At 34.5% G+C, this 27,195-nt stretch overlaps 1 protein-coding gene across 1 annotated transcript; it reads right to left on the bottom strand.

Moving 5' to 3' along the window:
* Positions 1–1,728: 1,728 nt before the first annotated feature.
* On the bottom strand, positions 1,729–26,630 carry LOC110447439 (deleted in malignant brain tumors 1 protein-like). The gene is made up of 13 exons (XM_021493135.1): positions 26,417–26,630; positions 19,811–19,843; positions 17,170–17,314; positions 16,468–16,640; positions 14,650–14,800; positions 13,642–13,951; positions 10,545–10,669; positions 7,022–7,174; positions 5,774–5,943; positions 4,958–5,040; positions 3,948–4,016; positions 3,240–3,384; positions 1,729–1,920 (listed from the first exon to the last, which is right to left on the bottom strand). Exons 1-13 carry the CDS (start codon positions 26,628–26,630, stop codon positions 1,790–1,792), a joined length of 1,902 nt encoding a protein of 633 aa, XP_021348810.1. The 3' UTR covers positions 1,729–1,789.
* Positions 26,631–27,195: the final 565 nt, after the last annotated feature.

Genomic DNA, 27,195 nt, shown 5'->3' with positions numbered 1-27,195 from the left:
ATTATTAGTTTGACAACATTCGTCTTTTAATAAAAATAACTCCATGACTTTTTGAGAATTGCAGTTTTATGCTCCTACGAAAAACGAACTAAGTGCTCATTTACATTTTGGTTGGTGTTTTTGCTGTGATAAGGTTTAGGTCAAAGGAGGGGCCATTTTGGCCAAATTATGTTTTACTTCGAAGTTTTTGCACTTCAATGAACAAGATAAATCCCTTGAGATGCTCTCTGTTATCATTTAATGATAGCACCATTGATGGTTATAGTAAAAGTCAGAATGATCCTACCCGAGAACCTCTAGCAGTGAGCAGCACGTATTCAAATGAATAAGATAGCCATTCAATTTCAAATTAAGTTACAGTAAATTCTCGAAATAACAACATTTCGGAATTTTTAACGATTTATTTTACCTGTTCAAAAGAACATCGTCAATGTATAAACCATCATCACATCACAGTTCACTGCAATGTCATTATCTTCAATATTTTTGTGACCTTAGTGGTTTCTTGGTCAGAGATTATTCAAAAACGCTCATGATTATTATAGCTCACCAGTAAATTGTACCGGTGATCAAACACTTCCAAATTCAAACATTTCAACAGAAAACATAAATAAATTAAGCGAATGATCAACATCATGATCAAAGACATTGCAAACAACTGTCTGTATTTGTAGATTGTGTGAAAAGACTCAATATTAACTATTGACCTATTTACTGGTGACACATTGCCAACAATACTAATGTATGTGTTTATATGATACGAAATCTTTTTGATTACATATGATACGCTCTCCACGTTGCTGATCGATGTTTATTTACAATGGAAAAATACCAATTGATGTACATCCATGTATATATTTGTTTGTATGCAATACATTGTCATGGTTACTATATAATTAGGGCTTTTTAACCTCAGTATGATTACTGATTGTGTTTATGTTTGTTACAAACATCACATATGATACACTGTCAGCGTTGCTCATCGATGTATAGTCAAGTGTGACAAATACTCTACTGATGTTTGTTTGTATTCGACACATTGTCAACGTTACTGATTTTTGTTTTATTTGATATGTTGTCAATGTTGTGTTTATATTATGACACATTACCATTGTGATACATAAATGAGTTCATATGTGACGAATGATAAGCGTTACATATTAATGTGTATGCCCATTTGAAACGCTGTAAGCGTTCCTATTTGATGTTAAATTGCATCGAGTTTTAAAAACGTTACTTTGTAAAATATATTTATATGTGAACTTCAGTCCAGCTTGTGATTGTGATATATAAGTTTTACTAATTGATATTCATAATCGATATGTATTAACGTAAACTATTTCTTTATAGTTGATGTATTTAAGTTTAACATTTTTTCTTATCGATATTTTAAAATATAGCAGCCTATCACAATAAGGTGACATACTGTCAACATTACTTATTAAAATGTAAGTCACGTGACATAAAGTAGGCATTTATATTTCATTTGTCGTTTTCCTGCGACACAATGTCGGTTTTATTAAATGAGTTTAAAGTCAACGCTTTGTCTGCACACCTTATTGATAGATTTTTAAATATCACAAATTCCGAGACGTCTATTTTCTATGGTTGATATAAAGGTTGAAAGATTCTTTCGTATTGATTTAAAAACGATATCAATAATACACATTAAATGTATAGCATTAAAACAATAAAATATAAAATGGAAAAATAAATTCGATTTTAGGTGATATATGTATTTTACTGTATCTCAGATTTCCCTGTGTGCATTTGTAAATACAAAAAAAGGTTAGGAACACAAGCCGCAGTGCTTTGGACAAAGGGTTTCTGCTGCTCCTTTGTTTTTACAAACATTGGTGGCATGATCTAAGGCTTGGCAGTCAACACCGGAATCGTCCATGCATGACGTGCTAGAAGCACCTATCAAGAGATGATAGACTTAATCAGACAGTACAATATTAAGTGTCTGATTTGAAGATAGACAATTTAGGCGACATATGTTTTGAACGAGTAAGCCATTGTAATAAAATGTGATTCTTCTAATATGAATACAGGCAACTTTAGTGTGCGTAAATATTGTTTTATTTGAGCACAAAAAGAAAGAATTGTTGACATAATTGAGCCAATATATAACAAAGTCACAGTGACCTACTTGTCAACTATGTGCTACTCCCTTCGGCCATTTATAATATTTGCAGCTTTAATCGTCAATCATTTGTGATTTTGGTCTCCCCCACGTTACCCCCTCATATTTCGGTATGGTATCCAAGCTGACCTTAATTTCATGTCATATCTTAATGGCATAACCCACCCCAAAAAAAACTCTTATCGGTGATAGCCACCAGAAGGCCCAAATTGGCACCCCTTCTTTCGACTAATCAGAAGCAAATCTGCAGCAGCCATTTTGCGGAAGGTGTTGGCTTTTTTTCCATCTTCAAGAACACCATTAAACTAGTCAATTACACAACCTTTGTTGCAGTCCATCAATCAGAACAGAAATTAGCCTAGCCCGAAATGACTCAGCAAATGATAGGTCATTATTTAGATATGTTCGGAAACTTAGCATCGAATATCATTAGTGTCTACATGTATTATATGTAACTGCAGTACACCTCTATTACTATGATACTGTCTCCCTCCGTACGACCACGCATGCTTATTACTGTACATGGAATCTTTGTATGTTATATAACTCTGTATACCATTGTACGTCAAAGGTGTTGAGTTAAAATAAAACGTTTGAAGTTTGAAAAAATATGAAGTTTGAAAAAGTTTGAAGTTTGCGCAGTAGTTTCTTAATTTATAAATAAGCCGATATATACCGCAATCGCCCAAAATCAAAATCAGTGTTCGTACTCAGGGCAACGGGTTATATGCCTGCTCCTAAGAGGATTTCTCAACCGGCTGGGAAATCGTGCAGGGGTGAGAAATCGTGTTGCAAACGCAGCAATGTTAGCACGATTTATCACCTGGTGGAACATCATGCTGGGGGGAGAAATCGTGCCGTAACAGATGGTATAGTACAAATCACTATGATAATACTGAACTTATACAACTAGTACAGTGTATATATGTTAGGAATCATTAATACGTTACAAAAATGTGTTTTTTTAACAATCAAAACAATAGCATTTAAATGGACATGAAAAAGATTATCGATTGCTTTGCAAGTATTTTGTTAGAATATTTATTTCCCGTTATACGAACAATACATGCGTTCAACGTGTTTTTTTTAATACCTTGACTGGACGGTTCCAAATCAAAGAGGTTCCTGTTACACAAAGGTGTTGAGCAGCAGTCAAACCGGAAGTTTGAAGCGGTTTGTCGTTCGTGCTTGCTTCTTCGGCCTACTGTAACTGGGGAGCTCTTCATAGCGTTACAAGTCTGTCAAATTAAAAACACGAAATTAAAGATACGACAGTCTCGTTTTTGGCTGATTACTGATTGATGTGGAATATCAGCTTTTCATCATATTTGCTAACACTCTGGTACTATATTTTTGATATAAACGACGCTACAAAAAAAATGAATATGCTTAACAAGTATGTGCAAGTGCTGCTGTTCAAAAAGTGAAAGACGCAAGACATTTGAATTAGGCTGAAGATAAAACATGCATCAATCGTTGTTGAGTCCTAATCATGAATCAATCTTGAAATATTGAAAGTATACAAACAGTGGTTTTTTTATTTTTTTTTAAATACTTGTCGATAGATCGATTACTTTATTGTCGCGTGATGCCATCGGAGTATTGTAGCAAACCAGCAGTGACACTGGCCTAGATAGAAAGTTAACTCCGCACACGCATGTTTCGAAAATAAATCCCATCAGTGATGCTGCAGTTACAAATGTCATATTCAAGTCATAATTGAAATATCGTTCCAACTTTTTTTGATATTTATTTATTTTTGTTTTGTTTTATTTCTTTCAATAAAGTAAGCTGTACTTACCAACTGACTCCTGCATGTCATAGAATGGCGCCTTTTACCATTAGTCGTGTACACTGTTTGCTCGCAGATCTGCAACAGACGATGTTGATTGCATTATATAACAAGCCCCGAGAGATACCAGAGTGTGCATATTAAATTTTACCTGAAACGAGATATGTCCACGGAGATAAAAAGAAACAAATAGAAAGAAATTCTTGATAGCTCACCTAGGATAATATTTTCAATTAATAAAACCGTTGAATCATTTGAAAACCAAACATGTTGATCAAAATGGTACAAGAGATGGTAGCTGTTATAACAGGAACTATACATCTGTGGTCTCTCTCGGAAGATATTCTTTTACATATGATCCATGAAATCTTGAATATATGTAACCCCAAATATGATTGAAGGTTATTAACTGAAACAAACGTGTCAGCCCTTAGTCCGAGCATAATACTGGCCAGATATGATTTGCTGCTGGTCGTCCATTTTAACAAACTTCATAGCACTTCATCCCAGCATGTTTCTGGCCAAAATTCATCTCTCTAGCCCTGGTATTTCGACTACAAAAATGTCGTTTGAAAGTTTTCCGGATGAACGACGGACATTTGAAGCTGCACCACAACATAAGCTCACTTGACTCGTTTGGCCAGGACAGCTGATAAAACCGCAGCCAAAACCAAGCATCATTATATTTTAATACTGTTTACCGGGGAATTTTCGCTGCAGTTTAAATTTCGCCTTTTTCTTCCTTCGCAATGAGGGCCAATTTACCATAGCAGCGAAAATAAATAAACAATTACCCTTTATAGTTATTGAATTTTAAGGGTGAAATTAACGATAGGCGAACATGGGTTTAACCAGTAAATGGCGAATATTTGACTGGGCGAAAGTTTCTCGGTATACAGTATTCAAGCGATAAAGGGAGTTTGCAGTGTGTGAATTTGTGATCTGTGACATTCGAAGTTGATGTGATGTATTTTATTTCATGATTCAATGTGTTTTTATAGGACAGTTTATAAGCTCACCCCCCCGTTTCCACATCGTTCGGTTTCATTACACGTCATTGGGTTTATCACACCATCGCAAGTGTAACACTCTAGTCCAGGACCTAGAATTCAAGATATTATTCACAAATACTATTGAGATGGAATAGATAAATTAAAAAAAAAAAAAAAACTTTTTAGAAAAAGAAACATTTTGTATATGGTGCGTTATCAAATTTGTTAAATTTTCCCCCTGTCGAGTTGAGTAACTCTATATGTCTGAGGTGCTACAGAATGCTTAAACCATGCAATTGATCAATAGGTTGGCATTTCATTTGATTTAGGAGTAATATTGACAACGTCAAACTTATTGTTATAAAACCCTTTGGGTGATTTTGTGGTTGTCTAAATCTCGGCAGAGCCTCGGGTTAGACAACCAAAAAGCATCACCCCTCGGGTTGGAGATTTCTCTGTCACACACTAAAGATAGGGGAAGAATGCTTTTGTAGTGTTTATTTGGTAGTTGAAGGCCTATCAAGCAACATCAATTATACGGTGGCTAAGGATATGCTGATGGCAACCCCATATAATTCCTACGTTAACGCCTGATAAAAGCTATATCAACGCAGGCTTTTGTCGCGATTTATGACAAACTTCTAATAAACTCTTCAATGAATAATTGATACTGAGTTAAATAAAAATATCAACAAGAACAGATCATCAATTAAACTGATATTCTTCAGTGTTTTCATTTCGCTTAACAGAGTTTATGCTTAAATGTGTTTTAAAGATATTTGGAATGTTGGAAGTATTGCTTGACAACTTAACAACTAAACTACTGGTTTTATTAGCATTTACTTCTACATATAATGCCGACATCCTCGTCATGGGAACATGTGTTATCTCCCCAAGGCAATCCTGCACATTCCTCAATTGTGTCTTCCTGTCCAGTACAACCTGAATTGCTACGCCATATAGGACCTTTTCCATCACCAAACAGGTTCCCTTTGACAATGTATGGGTTGTCACTGTCAAGATAACGTCCAGGTATTAGTGAATGGAACATTTTAATTTAACTTATGCTGTTAGTTATATTTTATAAATTGCTTTTCAGTGTCTGTTTTAAAACAAAACGTGTTATTATGAACGATTCTGAAAAAGATAATCTGACCAGTATTTGGAAAATTTTCATTCATGGCGTTGGTAGTTATGTGAACGTTTTGCAGCTTGGATTTTACAGAAACTGGTCAACTGAGTAAAGCCGCTAGTGTATTTTGAAAATACGTTTTGTCTATTTATTTATACAATATGAGATATCTTATATCCTATAAAATTAACTTAAATAAAACTATATATAAGTACATACTATGCCATTTTTTTCTGAAAAAGAAAATGAAGTAATATTTAGTGATATTTAGTGATACAATATAATAGGTTGTCTTAATAATGTATTGTACTATTTAACTGCTTTTTCTATTTTATTGTATGTCATATGTCTCTGTATGCGTGATGTGCTGTTGTTTTATGTATGTATATATAATGTGTTTTACAGGGCCATATTGTAAACTAGATGAAAATCTAAATATGTTACCCTGTCTAAATAAAAGAATTTATTATTATTATTATTATTATTATTAAGTAAAATAAAAATACGACAGTGTCAATACACAAGAACCTAATAGAAACACAATGTCGACACGGGAAACAAGAAAATTGAAGAAAAAACATAATTTGCTCCCTAAAATATCGATGATGACAAATGATGCTTTATAATTATGTAAGGCGAATACTGCAGAGTAAAGGATAGATAGTTATGTCGGCAATTAATTCTCAAGAGAGTGGATTGAATTTTGGTCTATCAGAAGCATCCATTCAGGATTAAGAACAGCTTACCAATACTGTTAACCGGGAAAATGTCGCTTGAGTTGAGTTTTCGCCTTTTTTTTCATTTACAACGAGAATTTGTAAACAACATAATATAAATAGCAATTAATTGTTAAGGGCGAATCTAATATGGCGAACGTTTCCCAGTATACAGTATATTTGTTTTCATAAAAGGGGCGATTCTAGGTATGTCATGTTACAAACCTGAATCTGATGCCTTACCTTGGATGTCCTAGCTGTTTACACACAACCTTTGCATCATTAATGTCAAACCCGTCGTCACACACAGTGCCCCATCTACCTTCGTGATATATCTCGACGCGACCCTGAGCTGTTGAATCCCCGCCAGTTAAACGGATAGGACTTTTTTTCCATCTATACATTCGAATGAAAACATTAACTGGCAATTGTATCACTAATATTTACACAGAGAAATCATAGGTTGCCTTATTCTACCAAGCATAAATCATCAATGCATGAACTAGAATATCAAAGAAAGTCTAACAATAGTTAGATCATCACCACCAAGGCGTTAGATAGTAAATCTGGATATAAACTAAACTCAAGACTGTACAACATGAACAAAACGAATTGGGGAAAGTAAAGTCATTATAAGAGATCATAAAAGGCGCTTGTCGCCAACGATGAAAGGATGACTTTGTTTCTCTCTTTGCTCTTCAATTTCTTTACAAGTGCAATCATTCAGTCATATGCTGGAAATCCTTAACGGGAATCTTTTATATTAACTTCAACCTCGTAATGTCATGTAAATTGCCAGTATGATAAATGTTACTGTATACGAATTGCATACATATATTCTAACTGTGTACAATGCTGTCAATGGGGGATGAGTCCTTATTAGGGCTAGGGGTATTTTTAAGAAGAACATACATATAAGATTTGAGAAAGATCCCCCAGTTCTATCTGAGAAATGGAGATAACATTTTCACTATCCAAATCCAAAATGACCGCCGTTTAAGCATTTTTTATCAGTTTCAAAAAAAAAAAGACCCAAAGGTACCTACATTTTAAGTACGAGACAGATCCCTCCGGTCCTTTCTTAGAAAAAGCAATAGCAAACCTTTACCGTTAAAATCCAAAATGGCCTTTGGTCTGCCATTTTGGTAATCCAGTCAGTTTTTAATATATGCATTAAAAATTAGAGACCAAGGGCACATACCGATCAATTTTAGAAAGTTTTTATTTAGTACTTTCTTAGATAAAGCGATCACAAGAATTGTTCATAGACGGACGACGACGGACTGACATCTTTTATTAAACAAGAGGCCCATAGGCCTAAATGGTCACCTACAGTCCTACAGTATTTATTTTTGTTGTTGAAATATGTACCAATTTGAGTACAAAATAGTTAAGTATAATGTTAACTTAAGTTTGTCAGGACCATTAGCTGATCATTCCTAGATCGAGTTTCAGTTAAATCGGCCCTGCAGAACTTGTTTTTAAGTTTGAAATATTTTTTCAAAATGGCGGCCGTGTCGGCCATATTGGATTTCTGATCGACCCGAAAAATAACAACACTTTGTCAAGACCATGAGTCGATCATTCCTACAAAGTTTCAGTTCAATTGGGCCTGCAGAACTTGACTTTAAGTTTGAAATAGTTTTTCAAAATGGCGTCCGTGTCGGCCATATTGGATTTCTGATTGACTCGATAAATACCAACACTTTGTCAGGACCATGAGTCGATCATTCCTACAAAGTTTCAGTTCAATCTGCCTTGCAGAACTTGACTTTAAGTTTGAAATAGTTTTTGAAAATGGCGGCCGTGACGGCCTTATTGGATTTTTGATCAACCCGAAAAATAACAACGGTTTATAAGGACCATGAGTCGATCATTCCTACAAAGTTTCAGTTCAATAGGCCTTGCAGAACTTGACTTTAAATTTGAAATAGTTTTTCAAAATGGCGGCCGTGACGGCCATATTGGATTTTTGATCAACCCGAAAAATAACAACGGTTTATCAGGACCATGAGTCGATCATTCCTACCAGGTGTCAGTTCAATCGGCCAAGCAGAACTTGACTTAAAGTTTGAAATAGTTTTTCAAAATGGCGGCCGTGGCGGCCATATTGGATTTCTGATCGACCCGAAAAATAACAACACCTTGTCAGGATCATGAGTCGATCATTCCTACAAAGTTTCAGTTCAATCGGCCCTGCAGAATTTATTTTTAAGTTTGAAATAGTTTTTCAAAATGGCGGCCGTGGCGGCCATATTGGATTTCTGATCGATTCGAAAAATAACAACACTTTATCAGGACCATGAGTCGATCATTCCAACAAAGTTTCAGTTCAATCGGCCAAGTAGAACTTGACTTTAAATTTGAAATAGTTTTTCAAAATGGCGGCCGTGTCGGCCATATCGGATTTCTGATTTACCCGAAAAATAACAACACTTGGTCAGGGAGATGTCAGTAACCTTCCCATGAAATATTAATGAAATCCCTTTGCCAGTATTTCAGCTTAAGTTGAAAATGTAAAATGTAAACGGACGACGGACGACAGACGACGGACGACGACGGACGAAAACGGATAGCAATAGGTCACTTGAGCTAAAGCTCAGGTGACCTAAAAACATTGCCTCAATATTTTTGTATCAGAGAATGTATCAGGAACAAAACCAAAACAAATATGCATTAGTAAAATAATAGGGGTGGGGATAACCAAATAATGAAATAGCAGCATCAGCATTTGGCAAATAGATGTTAAAACGTTGAACAAGCAGTCACCAACAGTTTCGAATATACTTTACCTGAACACCGGATGACAACATCATGTGAGTGTGAACAAAGCTGAGTTCCAGTTCCGTAAGAGGAATGTTGACAATCCTGTATATCTTCTTCTGTTTCGTCACATTGAATGTTTGTCAAGAGGCATGGAACAGACGATACGGCAGCCGTTCCAGAAATAAGTGATGCCTTTATCCTTAGAGGAAACAAAATAGCAATTGTTTCAAACCAATGATACTTTCGACGATTACACATTTGAAAGCTCACAAAACAGGTTTATGATGCTGTAAAATTACTATTAAAAATAAATCTGAAGAAACATTCCATTTGAATCAAACTTGCAATAAAATCTACTGTCCAAAAGATAAACCTTGACTATGAAAGAAATCGCTTTGCAATCCATAATGTAATACAGTAAGAAAATAATAGCATAACGTTAAGGTTCTACCAGGTCGTCAATGTGACCGTACATTTTACAACTTAGAAACCGCATATTTTATTTTGTCAAATAAACTATGGACGTGAAACGCTTTTCCAAAGTCTTCGCTGCATCGCAAATTAAAATGAAAAGTTTGTGAAAAGAAAACGAAGAATCATTTGACTTTTTTCGCGAAAATATAAATGCATTGTCGCGTAGTGATATGAATATAATCAACAAGAGTTACATTTTTGATAAAAAATCTAACTCGGGATTTGAAATTGTTGGAAAATTATCGAAGGCTGAAGTGGCCTTTGTTAATTATTCTAACCCTCGTATCTTATCCCGCCATTATGCACGAATGCAGATTATTTTGTTCATATTGTTAGAAAAACACCGCCCGGCAAACAACATTTATGTCTAATGAGCAAGAAAAGTTCACTTATATGTTTAGTAAAGGAACTATGAAAAAGTTGATACATTTCTGTAATTGTGATGTTTATTTTCGTGTTATTTTTTTCTTACAGATTAACAAAGAAAATGTAAATACCAAGGTAATCCCAGCATCTTACAAACTACCCGTGCTTCGATGCGTCCGAACCCACTGTTACAGACAGTTCCCCATTCACCCTTATGGAGGATCTCCAGTCTGCCTTCATATGGCGTAGAACCTTCGACAAGTCGTGCCGTTGAATTTTTTGGGACTAAAAATAACAACAACACCCCACTGCTATCAAGAATGATGACGTCAGAGGCATTTTGACGATTTTGTCCATGTGCTATTATATATTCATCTTGCTATTATATTCGTAGCGCTTGAGCGAAATCTGTGATCAGAGGACATGACATCCGCAAGCAGAACATTATACGCAAGCAATAAGTTTATGAAATAAATGTAAATCGGGAAGGTAGAAAATGTAGAAACATACGCATTTGTATTTTAATGAATTGTTGAATATTTATCAAATATAATGAAATATATGTGTTTGAGCAGATTCACTGCTTTAGGAGTGTTGTTGAATCCATTCACTTTATATTTGTCCCTGCGGCTAGCTTTATTCCGATCGGATTAGTTGTGGTCAAGAACTTTACTACAAAATGCTTGTGGGACTTGTTGAACTCGCATAAAAGTGTTATTGAAGGGAAAGATCTAAATTGCAAAGGCAATAAATCTTATAGAAATTGACACAGGATTCCGAGTTTAGTATTTCCAAACTTCATATCGTCGTATCTTTGAACCATGTTAATTTCAATGACTTTCAGTTGAAAACTGTGGGAACAATCGCTAACAAGTAAGTGTTCATTGACAAAGCGACGGACAGACAGTATGATAGCATAAAACACCAACTAAGCGAGCACACCATATCAAGCGATGAATACATAAGATTTCTTCGTCCGAAACAACATGTTCTATCTATTTCTGTGTACTTTCAGGTGTACGAAATATCGTACATATTCGATATTTTGTCAAGATGTAACTCCATTTAAAATCTCATAAGGTAGATAAAGAAACGTAGAATACAACAGCGTTCATATTTTGGAATAAAAAAAAGCATTAAGTGTATTCAATATGTTCACAATTCCGTACAATCCTACATGTTGCCGTGTTTAAACTATATCACTGTTCTTCATTTGTTTTTCGATTTAAGTATTTTTTTAAATCTAAGTAGATAACGAATAGTGTCGTCTGCACAATTATGAAATTATTAATGTTAAAATGTGGGATCAAACATCATTTATTTATGCAACTAAATCTTAATCACTTACAAGCATCACACACGACGCTGGCAACTTCGTTATATCTGCATGCATCGATGTCATTTCTGAAGTTATATTTACTTCCACACAACGATAAATTCTCTTCTTGTCCATTGCAATTAAGATTGGCTAGTCTTCTGTACACAGTCACGTCATCATTACCATAGAAAGAATTTCCTATCGCAGTTGGCATTCCGCTAGATGACAGAACATGTAGCAGATCATATTTGAGGTTCTTGACATGTTCTTTAAAATAACAAATAGGAATTGAGGGCTTATGTCGAGAAGGCGATGCATTAAAAACATTAAAATCTTAAAACGCAACAACGACATTTGGAGAAAATGTCAATATTTTATACAATATTGATCTTCACCACGACCGAAGTGGACAGCAGGGAAATAATCATTAGAAAGAACATGCCTATTTCAAATAATTAATTGTTGTTGCATAATTCAATATTAAGTAATTACCGCATTATATGTCTCTTAAGTCCATTTCGGACTCATCGTTAGAACAGAGGTCAAAAGAATAAAAATCCTCGTCAAAAGTGTTTTTAAACATATAAAGAAATGTAGGAAAAGTTAAAGTTGTCTATGAAACCCCGTCCTCGATATCCAGGGACTCCGCTCAATTACGTTCTGTGCATTCCTGTAATATGTCATAGTAAAATCGAAGGTTCAGTGTGCACCACCATGTGGATAAGACAAGAAGACTAATTTGATCCTTTGCTATTCATAAAAAATAATATCACGGTTGCATAAGGGTAACATTGACAGGCTTTGAAATAGGGTTTCGCTATTCTGTAATGTTTAAAGGATAGTTATGAGCCTAGCGATCGGTCAGGTTTTCTTATCCGATACATATATGATACCATTTGGAATCAATCTACGCATTAATGTTTCCCTCCTGGTTAGTGTTGACATATTGTAGCTGTAGAGATATATCCCTTGGGGTGTCTGCAAGAAGATGTTTTTTCATGTAATAGAATTGGGGAAACCAGTATCCAATTGTTATTTAAGCAGGCAGACTATCAATATTAAAAAATACAAACATTTTGCATAAGCGTCCTAAGTTAAAGTAATTAATTGACTTCATATATGAAAGAAAGAAAAAACATGTCAGAGAGCATATTTTTTCTTCGATACATTGAAACAAACTAAACGACCGTTCGTAAGAGCCAAATCTAGCTGAATACATTAATAAATATTAACTAAGCTGTTTGATAAGAATGATCGCTTGGATTTTCTTATCATCATTTTTTCTTTCTTGAAAGCAACATCATTGTTTCCCTACCAGGTTCAGTTGTTTCGATTTCAAGAGCTGTCTCCAAACATCTCCATGATAGATGTCAATGCTGATTAACAAACATATCTCCTTGTGAATGTTAACGTAATATGACAACATTCCCGAATCCAATGTCAAGTGGTGTCAGATTTATCCTATTGGAAAGCCGAGGATAAATATAGCCACGACCAAAATAGAACAACATCCAGGCCTCTTAGTGAGAATGCAAGATGCTTGTAAACAAATACCAAGAGGTAGAAAATACAACGAAATTGACTTCGATCGTCGGAAGTTCACCAGCAAATTTCGCTAAAACGTATAGCGTTAAGGATATCTCAATTATTGACGAAGAACGTCAAGAAAACATTAGCTCTTGTCAAAATCTCGACATCAATTGTTCATAAGGAGTGTCTAACTATCATTAGGAGACATTTTTGACAAAATTATAGAAAAAGTTACTGCGCTAAATTGACCCCTTAAAAACTGAAAATTCACATCCTACATTCTTATTTTTGCATATTGACAAAACCAAACAAATGTTTAGCATTTTGAATCATCCAAATTACATGTACAAATTACATAAATATATGTCTTTCAAGTGAAAGCAAGAATAAATTTGTGATAAAGTTATACTTTATTCCCAGTTTTATATATTTGTTTGATGCATGCTTGATATTGAATTGTCGTCAATAATTCATTGATAATTTGTTGGTCCATTTCTATGGTATATTTATTTCTTTGCAATAATATTGATGGCACAAAAAGGGATATACCCGAACAAACCACCGACGCCAAACCATCCGTGCACTGCTTATGGTACCCTATGTCCATATTGGTACATTCAGATATCTTATGTTCATTTCCTTGGCAAGTCATATGTGTCATTACACCATAGATTGTGGAAAAATATTGTCCTGGTCTAGGAAGCGGATAGGAATACGTCCTGTAAAGAGTAAATTAAATACTTTGCTTATGTTAGCATGACCGACAAAGTATATCTATGTCCACACCTATTTTTTTTATAACAAAAGGCCCAGTGATGTTAATAGTCCAGATGCTCATATTTCTATTTTCACGTGTCCAATGTGATACATGTGTATTGGAAGGGGGCTATACATAAAAGCTGTAAAGGACCTGTTACAGGAACAAAAGAATTTGGCCCACAAAGCAGTTTAACCATTACTGGGTTATATTTGTAGCTCCCTAAGACACGACCCATGAGATATTTTTTTTAAAATAAAAAGGTCCCCAGGGCCTGTGCTATGAACTATTTAGTGACGCCTTCCAAAGGTGTACGACAGGGTTCACTTTTTTGTCAAAAAAACTATTTATATGACATCTATTTGTTTATCCGTCCGGTCCAACAAGTGATTAATATAAGCAGATGAAATTTGTTTCATAAAAAATGTCAAACAATGATGAATCACAGCTCTTTAGGACTTTTAAAATTTTATCAAAAATTGATGTCATACAATAAATGCCAATTTGTCAAAGGTGTTATCATATTTCGCCATACGAGCGACCTACAGTGAACACAGACTGATATGCCCTAATATTAATTTTATATAAATTTTCTATAGCATAATATAGCAAATCATTCAGGGTATATTTTAAACGGATAGTAAACAAAAGCATAATTACCACGGTGCGCCTAGTGCCCTGCATATGACCTTTGCCTCTGGGGTTTGAATACTCTCGGCACAGATAGGTCCAGTGTAGTTATTCGGGAAAATAACAGTAAGCTGCCCTTTGTATAACAAGCCATTGTTGGGAATCCCAATTGAAAAGCCGTCTGTGAATACATATAAACATTAATATTCTTGAACAATAAATATATTTGGATCGCGAGTCAAGAACAAACACAATATGAAAAGTCAAGAAAAAAAATTTCTGCGTAATAATTTCCATACTGTAAATTGGATTTTAGACATACGACTGAAATGCAGCGCACTGTTATAGTAAATAGAGTGTACAATATTACTTAGTGACATGTTTGAATAAAAACAATGTATAAAAGTATAAAAAGAAAATGTCAGAAAATTTGACAATCAATAAGATGGTCATTTGCAATCTCTATGGATATTTAATCTACTAATTAAATATTTTGAAAACAAAGAACCTACCAAATATGACACTTTAATATGCACAGTCAAATATCTCGAAAAGTCAATTAATACATATTTGGATATATTGAATAATATTTAGAGCACCAAACATTGTATTTTAGTATTATAGCATTCAAAAGTCATTCGTCATGAAATGGTCACAGTTTGTATTGTTACTTCTATTAGTTGTAGCGAAATGACAGGGACATTGTAAAATGAATGATAATGACTATGCTCACACTCCTTAATTAAAAAATTAGATGAAGTACTGAAAAGGCAAGTTAATATCTTGCATTCGGAATAAGATTTGAGAACGGGTAAACATGTTACTCGTCCCCCTGACTGCCTGTAGTATTAGAGTGCAATTGGGCGAAATGTATCCATGACTTTTGACAGCTGAATTTACAGTTTCGGCACACTGTGGCTTAGCGAGTTGTTTAGAGGTTAACAGTCAAGACACCGGTCATCTGCTCTCTTTGCTTGACGAAGTAAACAGACGTTTTCGGTAGCTTGCAAATAAGTTTTCAATTACTGTTTGTGTTCATAAAAACTTAGCCTTTATGATTTTTTTCATGTTTAGTGTAAACAATAGCATTATACATTGATATCTACCACCTATCAAACAGACGTGTTACTGATTTGTTAGGTTAACAAATAATGACAGTTTGGAGGCAGTACCTTCGTTAAAGTTATATCTTTAATATTTGTGAAAGCAATATCATTTGGTTCCATAAATAGAATTTTAAGAGACATGTTTGATTGGAGGACGTATCACATATTGATATGAACAAGAACATTTCTATTAACAATCTGCCTAAATAATTCGTGTCCAACTTCACAGTGGGTATTTTTGTATACACAGTATCCTTCCCTTCATTTGGTTTTGGATATATCCAGTTGTGCTAGGACGCTTCCGTTCACCAGGTAGCTTAATTGATTATATTGGTTGTATAGCAATCTAAATTCCGAAGTTCGAAAGCCGGTCTAGACTGATTTTTTTTACAATTAAAGCATTGTTGTTGATTGTTTTTTGTTTGCTTTATCCCTATTTTTTTTCATAAAATTCCCACAAGGTATATGGGTTTCTTTTTTGAAATGAGTTAGCAAAGCTTAAGTCATGCGGTGAAGTCGGTTTCCAATGCATAGTAACAGCTTTAGCAGTTGTATGGAGATACCTCATACATTACAAGAACAGATTGTTAGTGCATTTTCTTTTTCTACGTTCAAATATATCACATACAACCAGTGAAAAGGCACAATAATCTTAAATAGTCTTGTGTGCCTATAACTATAAGAATAGAATAAATAAATATTTGCAGTAGAATATCATAACGCATAAGTTGTTTGTACTTACCTAAACTACAAACGACCGATACATCCTCTGAGTGTGTGCAATGGATATAACTTAAGTAGGAGCAGTCTTCAATACTTGTCTCAGTTCCAGAACATCCCAAGCCCGGTAAGAATATGCTACCTTGGCCTTGGCCAAAAAATGCTCGATCGATTGTAGACACACTGGACTCATCCCTGTAATTGGACATTATCTTCAAGAGTCCTTTTAATGTGGACGCCGCTATTATAAATTATCAAACTTTTGATACTGAGGTGAACGAGAGAATGAATGTATTCATGGGATTATATTATAATTAATCATCGACCAGACAGAACGGAATATAGGATATCGAAAAACAGCGCCATAGATAGGGATATAATTTACTTCAACAACATAAGGTAATAAATAACCATTACTGTGCAACTTAACAAACTGTTGGTGTAGTTCTACAGGAAATCAAGCATGCGAGTTGGAAATAAAAACGACTAGGGGCGTTAAGGGCCACTTACGGCCTCATTAGCGATTTAGAATTAGTTGTTATACTTGTAATCTAGGGAAAATCAAATACCCAAATATGAAATATTAAATTCATTAGAAAACTAGTGTATGATATAAAGCATAACAATGAGATGCAGCAACCCACACTTTTCACATAAAGTCATCTTGATAATGGATATTAAGGTCATTCATACCACACAACAAACTGACGTTGTTTATACATACACTGTTTTGTTCATCATTCTACAGATAACCAAAGCATCATCCTTGTCAAAATCGTCATCACAAATGGTTCCCCATTGACCATCTTTCAATAATTCCACGCGACCGACATCTGGTGATCCACCATTCACTAACGTTACATTAGTTACTGGTGAACAAATACATAAACAACATTTACTTAATATATTATATCATTTCATACGTATACGTTTCGTTGAAAGCATGTATAAATATGACTAAGAACATTGTATACATACATAACACCGCCCACATGTTAGCGTTGTAAACATCACGGAAACTTGTCACGTTCTATTGCAAGGTAATGAGACAAAACATCCAATTTACTTGAACAACGGCTATTGAGTAAATGTCAGCGTATGCTGTAGATATACAAAAAAACAAAACACAAAACTATTACGTAATCTTACCGCTCAGACTAAACGAACAATATACACAAAAGTAACCAATGTGAATAAAGCATTTAACACAAAAAAAGGTTTCGAAATATATTTTGGTTGACCTCACGTTCAGCGACCAGCATGGTTTCCTATAGGAGTGCCAACATCATGTTGGAGTTATTAATTTCTGTATAACCTTTTCACTGTTTTAAGCAATATCAGATAAATAACCATTTCAGTCTCATAACAGTATACATGAACAGTTCTCTATGTTTATCTAAGTATTTATCGTGTTTCCATTTTCTTCAGCGACACACTTAGATTAATAGAATAGCACAACCCTTTGAGGGTGAGATAGGGGAATCTCAACCCGAGGGGGAAGATTTTTAAGTTGCCAAACACGAGGCTTTTCACCCACAAAAGGGTGAATGATTCTTTTTCTCTTACCCTGTTCACCCATTGTGTATCATATACAAATTTAATGTTAACGTCACAGACTAAATTTAGGGTTGACGTGACATTGATGGATTTGGAATTAAAACGATTAATATGATCATAGCAGAGGAGAGATAGCGACAACTGATAAATGGCAAACATTTCCTGTAAACATTGAGGAATTCTTAAATTTAGGATTTTGTATGTATACTGCAATCGTACAGTTATACAATGTAATTAATAAGACACCTATGTGATGTAATAGTTCTTTCGAGTAAGGGTTAGTGGGCGTGCTGCAGTACTTATAATTCTCTGCAGACGTCTACGTAGTGCGTCAGTTAAACTAAAGAGCTGATAATCGTTGTTCCAAACGAAACTTAACAAGTGAAAGCGGTAAAGACTAACAATAATTAAATGTTCCTGATCTAGAAGTAGCAGGATTTATTTATGATACTAATATGGTATATCTGAATTCACTCCCCATAGTGGCGCGTACGTTATCTTGGAATACAGGTCGTTTTTGTTTCTTTAGACACAAATGTCCAGTCTCCGCTTTTTACTACCAGAAGGTTTCGTGTTTACAATACGGGCTGTAAAAGTGATGTTATGATATATAAATCATTAGGGCTTGTACGTTTTAGCATTTCTTTGTGTATATTCGCAAACAAAAAATAAGAAGTAAAACCATAGCACCTGTATCTGTTCATGACATGTATATTTAAAACGGCTTTATATGTCATAATTAATCCCCTATTATTTCAAAGCAAACCTCCATGAAATTGCTGATTGGGAATGGCCCAGGTATCATCAAAAAATTAAATAAAAAAGCGTATTGCGAGTGATCCATATTCCTCCATCGAAGCGGGCAAGTACTTCATTGAGATGAGGGAGCTCATAGACTCTCGGTCATCCATTTGAAGGTATTCAACAAGACGTAGTCGAATCAATCAATCGGTTTGAAACGTCATTTCTTAAATGTCTAACAACTATGTGGGGATAAGCTTTAAGCGTAGCCGAGTCAACGTGAATTTATGCAATCAACTCGTACATATATTAAGCTTTATGTACATATGCTTCACTGTTCATAAGTATGATGACGGTGGCAGATTACGTCACATACTAGTCATTGAAAAGTCATACAAAATATTTGCTCGTTTGTCCTATAAACGTTTTAACGTACATATTCACCAATCTAGAGGAATGTTTAGAAATAAAGGCAGAGAAATCAATGTATATGCGATTTGTAACGGACAAAAGTGACGTACAACGGACGGACGATTTGTATGATGTATGATCGATATGACAGCAGGGACCGAAGGATACATCATAATAAAAGGGGAAACAACATAGACTACAAAACATAAATAACAACACTGACCCAGCACACGAACGTTAACGTTTCCTAGACTTCATGTGGCACGTGTCGTTAGGAATGCTATTTACTCTATCAGATTATAAAGGTCGTCATCAACTTTAACATTTAAATTGAACCCTTCCAAGAAATCATATCGGGAAATGAGATTGTTGTCAGAGATTATGGCATTTGTTATTGTCCCCGCTTTGAATGAAACAACAAACGAAAGAAAATATGACACAATACATAATCATTTTCTGGTGTATAGATGATAAGTTAAATCTCACGCAAACACATATACATTTTAGCAAGTTTTAGTATACAGTACTTTGAACACGATATAATTTATGCAAAGATAAAGACACGATAACCTAAATCATATTACAATATATATATACAAGTTTGCATTCAGCTTCATTGACTGACAAGATGCATGCGAAATGAGGAATAAACTTACTTGCTCCGCCAGCTAGGTGACCAAACAGGAACCCTTGGGACGAATAAACGAAAACAATATGACAATGTAATAACACCACAGCGTTAATCGGCATGGAAAATTCTGAAAAAACAATTCGGTACAGAAATGGCATTTTTGCCAGACTTTCGAATCTCAATAGACTAAAGTAAATTATCATTGTTCCGTACAAAGGTCAGGAATGTGTAGAAAACGTTCAACGCTATGACGGAATAGATGTATATGCAAATACACCTATAAATCAGATTTCATTGAAATGTGTTAATATCTAGGTATCGACCAATCGAAAGCCGTTGCAGCCATCTTGGAAGCGGAGTTGCAATATAAAGGGTTACTTGCACATTTATGCATGCACAACGATACTCTAAATATAATCAACATATTCATTAGAAGGTTCATTAGATTCTGGCATGTAGTTTCCGAGAAAACAGGAGACAAGTTCATGATGGAAGAAGAATAGCAAGATTTGCAATTTGCGACCAAACGCAGAAACTCTCCTTGACCCTCGCACAACAACTTCCCTCCATACACCACTATCACAAAAAAGTTTGAAAAGCCATTATACCTTATATTATCTTTTATAACAATATCTGACAATATCATAATTTCGCCCAATCTTCTACCAGCTTTCCGGCCAGTCAGAAAAAAATAATCCGTTAATTTTGGCAGCGCAAATACACACATCCATACCAAGTTAAAGCAAAATTTGACATTTTCTACATTTTGACCAAAAAGAGGCCACGGACGCTATGTTTGTTGCCTAAAAAAAAAAGGATTAATTATGGGAGCAACAACCAACAATGATGCAATTTGTATTCAATCAGAGGCCAGTACTTGGCAGTCATTTATTCCCCCCAACAATGTCTATTATGTTCAGAGCATTTAGAAACAAACGTGTAAACATACATTTCACTTGGTTCATTTAATTCCGTAAAGTAGAACAAAGGATTAAGGCATTTATGTCACAGCTAAACAGAGGGTGTGTCGGCCATCTACGAAACGCAGATGCGCACAAAAGGTTAGTTACACATTTTAACATACCGGCCAATTCTCATATCCGGTTTAATGAAAAAAACTAACAAGTAGTTTTTGAGTTTAGTTTCGGACAAAACGCTGTGAAAGAATAATAATAAAATTAGAAACAAGGAAACATAATAGCAACAATATGCAACCGACCTTGTTTATTAATAAGCTATATGATTGGCGTGACAATTTCGATTTTTCGATCGTAAACATTCCTTTTCTTGATAAAATCATCCCTGCGTTCTCCATCTACGAAATGTACCTGCTTTAGTTGATTCGATATCCCTTATTTTGTTTTCGAATTAAAAGAGCCAGCTATACAATGTGGGTTCTTCGAGTGTTACCGTTTGATAAATATTAGGAAAAAGTTGAAGGTTACCAGAATGATTTACCAAGGAAATATTTTTTTATTTGATTTGCTTTACATGGCATTTAGATGAAAATATAGACCGCCGAAGAACTTCTAATTGTGTACTTCTAGCATTAATTATTTAAATATTTCTGGAAAAAGGCTACGTTTGCATAAGAATCTATAATTGATGAAATAGGCGATAAGTATGGTATGCGTTATATCTAAGCTACGAATCAGAATCATTAATTTAAACATATTGTAACCAGTTCTATTGTTTTACAAGTAACTTCAAAAAAAAAAATGCAAAAGGCGCCAACCTTAACGGACGAAATGATAGATGGCTTATATAAGAATAGCTAGATATGTATGTTGTGATTTATGTTGTTTTTTTATTTTTCATGTGTTCGCTGTCGTATTCTCTACAACTAAAGCTATTAAAATAATTCAATTCATATATTATGTATCATTTTTCAATTTTTATGGAAGGATTTGCGCTTCCTACTTACAAAAGTACTTAATACAGACCGGCCTTTAAATAACAATTACTCATCTTTTTTAACATATTTTCAAACAAATGTATAAACCTTTATAAAAGCGAAAGCAATTTTGTATATATATATCATAGTTTTAAACTAAAATGTAAATGTAAGTTTGAAACTATTGAACATTTCTTAACTTCAATAAAGGAAAACCGTGGAACTTTAAAATGGTAAACCTGTTGTATTTGTATAGAAAAAAGCCAGCCAATTTTATTTTTTTCAAGCGAACAGAACAAATTATTTGAAAATGGAATGACATCGTGACACCAAACCGACGATGTTTTAAAACTAATAATAATACGAGATTTTTCTTCGATTGCATTCGTCAATACTGACAGCATGTCAGTCTAAGCTCTCAACCAAATATACGTTACCACTTAAAAGGCAAATCGCATATCCACTATTCATCTTCTGTTGACGGACTGTATGCGAATGCGGCACTATAGACCTTGTCACAGTATGTCGTGTTTGTGCGAGCAGCGTTATCGTAAATCTCTCAAACTTTCTCGGAATTCGCCGACGGAACCTCTTATCGATGTTAAACAACACCTTGACACTCCCACTTTTGACAGCTGACATTTCTGTCATGCATCGAAATATTGATCAGTCATTGTTTGTTCATGGATTGTTCTATTATATATACAACAAAACTAGAAACACCCAATGTGTAACCATGTATTGTGGCATTGATAATTGAAATTTGTTTCGGCTTTGTTTATATGTTGTTATTGTTTTGTTGTTGTGGTTTTATATTCGCATTTGCTATTTTGCATTGTTTACTGATGTTAAAGCATACTTTTATGTTATTTCACATTACCAGTGTCGTCAAAGGCAAAAACTCCCGACTAGGAATTGCAGAGAGGCTGCATTATTGTGTTCATACCCAAATCAGATGTAACAGGGATGATTCAAGAGTTCCTTCCCCTGAAATCTATAATTTAAACTGTGATGCTATGCTTTGATTTGTAAATACCAAAGGTGTGGTCATTAGACGTATACGTTCATCACGACACAAAGTGTAAAATGTTGATTGTGCAATGTTTGGTACCGGTGAGGAAATAGAAAGTGATATATCGTGTCGATACTCGGATGTTAACAAAAAAGGGATATTTTGATGGTAGAAAAAAACAACAAAGTGTGGACGAAATCGATAACATTAGAGCATAATATGAACAAAGAAAAGATTTATATTTGGACTTTGAACGGGAATAAGACCAGGCCGGAAGGCTACAGTTCACTTTGATTGAGTTACGAACAACGGCGGGTAGACAATTTGTTTTGCAAAAGGATTCTCTACGGAAAACGTAGAACGACCCTTTAAGCATCGCCGACATTGCGCTGATAATAGTGTAAGTATATCCTTACTAGTCAAACATGATATGTTGCACCTAGTTGTAGGCTTGCATTGCACCTTGAAACTGTTCATGCAGATACTTGTATTGACAATAAGAGAACCACTGGTGGAATCCCTCACGTAGTCAAAATGTACAAACAGCCATGCCATTTCGAAATTATATTAGAGAAATAACATTTGAATGGAAATCGATAGGTAATTACGAGGACAATGCAGCGAAACTGGTGTAAACGCGCGAATGATAATATAATATATCGCTTCGTAAATTTCGATCACTACGGACATCGGTGAAAACACTGCATGCGGGGAATTCCTCGAAACTAGAAGGGTTCGTAGAATAAACGACGGGATCAAAAGTCAGGAAAAAGAAACCTGTTTTAGCTTCAGAGATCAAATGCAGTCGGCAAACGATGTTTATACTCCCCTGAAGATTACAAGTAACACATTCCAACTGAGTGACAGTTACGTATAGCTGTTGCGTATAGGTGGGGATGGTGTAATATGTGTTGAAAGAAATGCAAAACAATAATGTCTGGAACAGTACTAAACGAGAACTAATTGTAAGCGTTGCTTACCAGAGGCACAAATGGTATACCAGATTGAAACAAACTATCCTGGGTCGTTAAACTATTCTGGAATCAAGTATTCTAGTAGTATCATGTAATCAAGGGCATTGCTTCAGTGTCAGTGGAACACATTGTCAACAGAGATACTCAAGTTCATCTCCCTCAATTCGTGTATGTCAAATTAAATGCGCACATTTAAATAAGCGTATATAAAACTGAAACCATAAATTAATGCTTTTCCAACTCCAAATCATATTAGCAATTTAAATGAAATAGCTTTTTTGCCAGACTTTCGAATCTGAATAAACTAAAGTTAATTATCATTGTTCCGCAAAAGGTAAGGATTGTGTAGAAAAAGTACAACGCTATGACGGAATAGATTTATATGCATATTAAATATAACCTTTATGATAAGTGTAACAAAATATAATATGTGTCAAACGATTTACAAAAAAAAATTGATCTAGAATCATAAATATGTTTTTACAGTTTTAAATAAATCGGATGACACATTTGCTTACAGTTTAATCAAATGCCAGAAGAATAAAGAAACCCGATGCTTTTACAAATTGACCGTTTCTTCTGAACGACAAAATTCAGTCATAGCAAGTTCTACTTCTAACGGCAGGAGTAACAATAGTCCCCAAAACGATCCCTGCACTCGTAAATGATGCTGAAAGAAGTCACTTTATCGTTCGAAAAGGTAAAATACACCTATAAATCAGATTTGACTGAAATGTGTTAATATCTAGGTATCGACCAATCGAAAGCCGTTGCAGCCATCTTGGAAGCGAAGTTGCAATTTAAAGGGTTACTTGCACATTTATGCATGCACAACGATACTCTAAATATAATCAAAATATTCATTAGAAGGTTCATTAGATTCTGGCAAGTAGTTTCCGTGAAAACAGGAGACAAGTTCATGACGGAAGAAGAAGAGCTAGATTTGCATTTTGCGACCAAACGCAGAAACTTTCCTTGACCCTCGCACAACAACTTCCCGCCATACACCACTATCATAAAAAGTTTGAAAGGCATCATACCTTATATTATCTTTTATAACAATATCTGACAATATCATAATTTCGCCCAATCTTCTACCAGCTTTTCGGACAGTCAGAAAAAAAGAATCAGTTAACTTTGGCAGTGCAAATACACACATCCATACCAAGTTAAAGCAAAATTTGACATATATTTTGACTAATAATAGGCCACAGCCGCTATGTTTGTCGCCAAACAAATTATTAATTATGGAAGTATCAACCAACAATGACCCTACACACAAATTTTCATTCAATATTGACAAGTTTGACATTTTTACCAATCAGAGGCGAGTATTTGGCAGTCATTTATTCCCAAAAAAATGTCAATTTCGTTCATGGCAAGTAAAACAAAGGATTTATGTTACAGTTAATCAGAGGCCGTGTCGGCTATCTTTGAAACACAGATGTGAACAAAAGCTTGGCTACACATCTTAACCAATTTTCATATGCAGTTTAATAAAAACCTTACAAAGGTTTTTGAGTTTAGTTTCGGACAAAACGGTGTGAAAGAATAATAATAAAATTAGAAACATAGAAACATAATAGCAACAATATTCAACCGACCTTGTTTCCTAATAAGCTATATGATTGGCGTGACAATTTCGATTTTTCGATCGTGAACATTCCTTTTCTTGATAAAATCATCCCTGCGTTCTCCATCTACGAAATGTTCCTGCTTTAGTTGATTCGATATCCCTTATTTTGTTTTCGAATTAAAAGAGACAGCTATACAACAAGGGTTCTTCGAGAGTTACCGTTTGATAAATATTAGAAAAAAGTTGAAGGTTACCAGAATGATTTACCAAGGAAATATTCTTTTATTTGATTTGCTTTACATGGCATTTAGGTGAAAATAAAGACCGCCGAAGAACTTCTTCAAATAATCTGCATCTTGTTTATATTGAGGTTTAATTGTGTACTTCTAGCATTAACTATTTAAATATTTCTGGAAAAAAGGGCTTTGTTTACATAAGAATCTACAATTGATTAAATAGGCCATAAGTATGGTATGCGTTATATCTAAGCTACGAATCAGAATCTTTTGATTTAAACATATTGTAACCAGTTCTATTGTTTAACAAGTAACTTCTAAAAAAATGCAAAAGGCGCCAACCTTAACGGACGAAATGATAGATGGCTTATATAAGAATAGCTAGATATGTATGTTGTGATTTATGGTTTTTTTTAATTTTTCATGTGTTCGCTGTCGTATTCTCTACAACTAAAGCTATTAAAAAAAATCAATTCATATATTATGTATCATTTTTCAATTTTTAAGGAAGGATTTGCGCTTCTTATTTACAAAAGTGCTTAATACAGACCGGCCTTTAAATAACAATTTCTCATCTTTTTTAATATATTTTCAAACAAATGTATAAACCTTAATAAAACCGAAAGCAATTTTGTATATATATATCATAGTTTAAAACTAAAATGTAAATGTAAGTTTGAAACTATTGAACATTTCTTAACTTCAAGAAAGGAAAACCGTGGAACGTTAAAATGGTAAACCTGTTGTATTTGTATAGAAAAAAGCCAGCCAATTTTATTTATTTAAAGCGAACAGAACAAATTATTTGAAAATGGAATGACATCGTGACACCAAACCGACGATGTTTTAAAACTAAATAATTATACGAGATTTTTCTTCGATTGCATTCGTCAATACTGACAGCATGTTAGTACAAGCTCTCAACCAAATATACGTTACCACTTAAAAGGCAAATCGCATATCCACTGTTCATCTTCTGTCGACGGACTGTATGCGAATGCGGTACTATAGACCTTGTCACAGTATGTCGTGTTTGTGCGAGCAGCGTTATCGTAAATCTCCCAAACTTTCTCGGAATTCGCCGACGGAACCTCATATCGATGTTAAACAACACCTTGACACTCCCACCTTTGACAGCTGACATTTCTGTCATGCATCGAAATATTGATCAGTCATTGTTTGTTCATGGATTGTTCTATTATATATACAACAAAACTAGAAACACTCAATGTGTAACCGTGTATTGTGGCATTGATAATTGAAATTTGTTTCGGCTTTGTTTATATGTTGTTATTGTTTTGTTGTTGTGGTTTTTTATTCGCATTTGCTATTTTGTATTGTGTACTGATGTTAAAGCATATTTTTTATGTTATTTTACATTACCAGTGTCGTCAATTGCAGGAATTGCAGAAAGGCTGTATTATTGTGTTCATACCCAAATCAGATGTAACAGGGATGATTCAAGAGTTCCTTCCCCTGAAATCTATAATTTAAACTGCGATGATATGCTTTGATTTGTAAATACCAAAGGTGTGGTCATTAGACGTATACGTTCATCACGACACAAAGTGTAAAATGTTAATTGTGCAATGTTTGGTACCGGTGAGAAAATAGAAAGTGATATATCGTGTCGATAATTGGATATATTGATGGTAGCAAAAAACAACAAAGTGTGAACGAAATTGATAACATTAGAGCATACAATGAACAAAGAAAGT

The sequence above is a fragment of the Mizuhopecten yessoensis genome, unplaced genomic scaffold (genome assembly GCF_002113885.1).
Source record: "Mizuhopecten yessoensis strain PY_sf001 unplaced genomic scaffold, ASM211388v2 scaffold3377, whole genome shotgun sequence".
In the NCBI taxonomy this organism is placed as follows: Eukaryota; Metazoa; Mollusca; class Bivalvia; order Pectinida; family Pectinidae; genus Mizuhopecten; species Mizuhopecten yessoensis.
This window is presented reverse-complemented; position numbering and strand designations above follow the sequence as displayed.